Raw genomic sequence first — 1,573 nt, 5'->3', positions numbered from 1 at the left:
CTGGGGTGCCTGGCCAGCCTGGATGAGGGGATGATGGCTGTTTGCAGCTGGTCACACCCCCTTCAGGGTGGGGGTCCCCACTGGGGTGTCTGGCCAGTCTGGATGAGGGGCTGAGGGCTGTTTTCAGGCTGGACAAGCCCCCCCATGATGGAAGCTCCCAGCCTCTCCTTTTTTTCTTTTTTTTTTAATTCTGAGATTTATTTACCTTCTATAATTTAAACTTTGTTGCCTTCAGTGGAGCTGAGAGCTGGCTCCTGCTTGCTCCAGCTCCATGGCCACGGCCGGCTGAAAGCAGGTATCTGGAGTTATTTTCCTTCTATAATTGAAACTTCGTTGCCTTGAGTGGAACTCAGAGCCAGCTGTGGCAGGTGGGAAGCTCGGCTTCCTCCATCACTGAAGCAACCAAGCCTCCTGCTTGCTCCAGCTCTGTGGCTGCCAGCCGCCATCGTGGTTGGGTTAATTTGCATATAGTTGCTCTGATTGGCTGGTGGGTGTGGCTTAAGGCATAGTGAAGGTACGGTCAATTTGCATGTTTGTCTTTTATTATATTAGATATATGTTTAATTTTAGGATAAAAATTATTCTGATACCAACCTGTAGTGTTTTTATAGAGGATTAACAATTAATTTATTTTTCATAGGTGCTATACCTGGACCAATAGTTTTTAATAAGCTAGTAGAAAATTCTTGTACCTTTCGGGATAGTGGACACTGTGGAAACACAGAAAGTTGTTGGATCTATAACGTGAAAAAAATGGCCTACCTATATTTAGGAATGTGTAAGTAATATCTATTGAAGAAATGTAAAGAGGTAAAGTTATTTTAAAACCTTATGGTTGTTTAAAGTAAAGTACAGTAATAATAAACAATGAACAAATGGATACTTTGATGATTAAAGAAGCCTTATATTATTACATAGGAAATATTTTGGAAACTAAAGTACTATAGAATTTATGTAAACATTTGGGTCACTACATTAAATGCACTGTTTCATGTTATTCCTGAGTAAAGGGTGGTGATTATCAGAATTTTAATTTGGGGAGTAATTTTGCCTGTATACACATCTAACCAAGTTATTTGACCTTGTGACCCTTTCCCTTTCCACAATAAAAGATTGATTAAAAAAAATTTTTTTTTGCACTACTAAAGAGCATCAATGTACTCTTACCCCACTTAAATGTAAATTTCATATTGTCTCATACTCAATGACATAACAGTGCTTGGCAAATAGCAAGCATTCAGTAATGATTGAACAAATAAGAGATATAGGGAATTGAGATCCTATGGTGGTGTGAGCTATGGGCAAAATGTTGGGAAAGTATAGATATGCTTGTATTACTTTGGAAACTTCACTAGATCTTCCTGTATTTCACTGTTTTCATCTGTAAAAGGAGGGTTTAGACTACATAATTTCTGAAGTCTTTTTTTTTTAATTTTATTATTTATTTATTTATTTATTTATTTATTTGCTTAAAGTATTACAAAGGGTATTACATATGTGTTCTGTTTTTTCCCCGCCCTTGACAATCCCCTGGCTTCCCCTACCCCCCAGTGTCTTATGTCCATTGGTTATG

General features: G+C 38.0%; 1 protein-coding gene across 1 annotated transcript in view; it reads left to right on the top strand.

Moving 5' to 3' along the window:
* Positions 1–1,573, top strand: part of SLCO6A1 (solute carrier organic anion transporter family, member 6A1) — a 123,662-nt gene that overhangs the window by 73,414 nt on the left and 48,675 nt on the right. Inside the window, exon 12 of the mRNA XM_005866470.1 lies at positions 641–778. Coding sequence (XP_005866532.1) covers positions 641–778 — 138 coding nt within the window. The remainder of the gene's footprint in view (positions 1–640; positions 779–1,573) is intronic.

This window comes from Myotis brandtii, unplaced genomic scaffold, assembly GCF_000412655.1.
Source record: "Myotis brandtii unplaced genomic scaffold, ASM41265v1 scaffold230, whole genome shotgun sequence".
Classification (NCBI taxonomy): domain Eukaryota; kingdom Metazoa; phylum Chordata; class Mammalia; order Chiroptera; family Vespertilionidae; genus Myotis; species Myotis brandtii.
The sequence above is the reverse complement of the archived record's forward strand: the minus strand, read 5'-3'. Positions and strand labels throughout refer to the sequence as shown.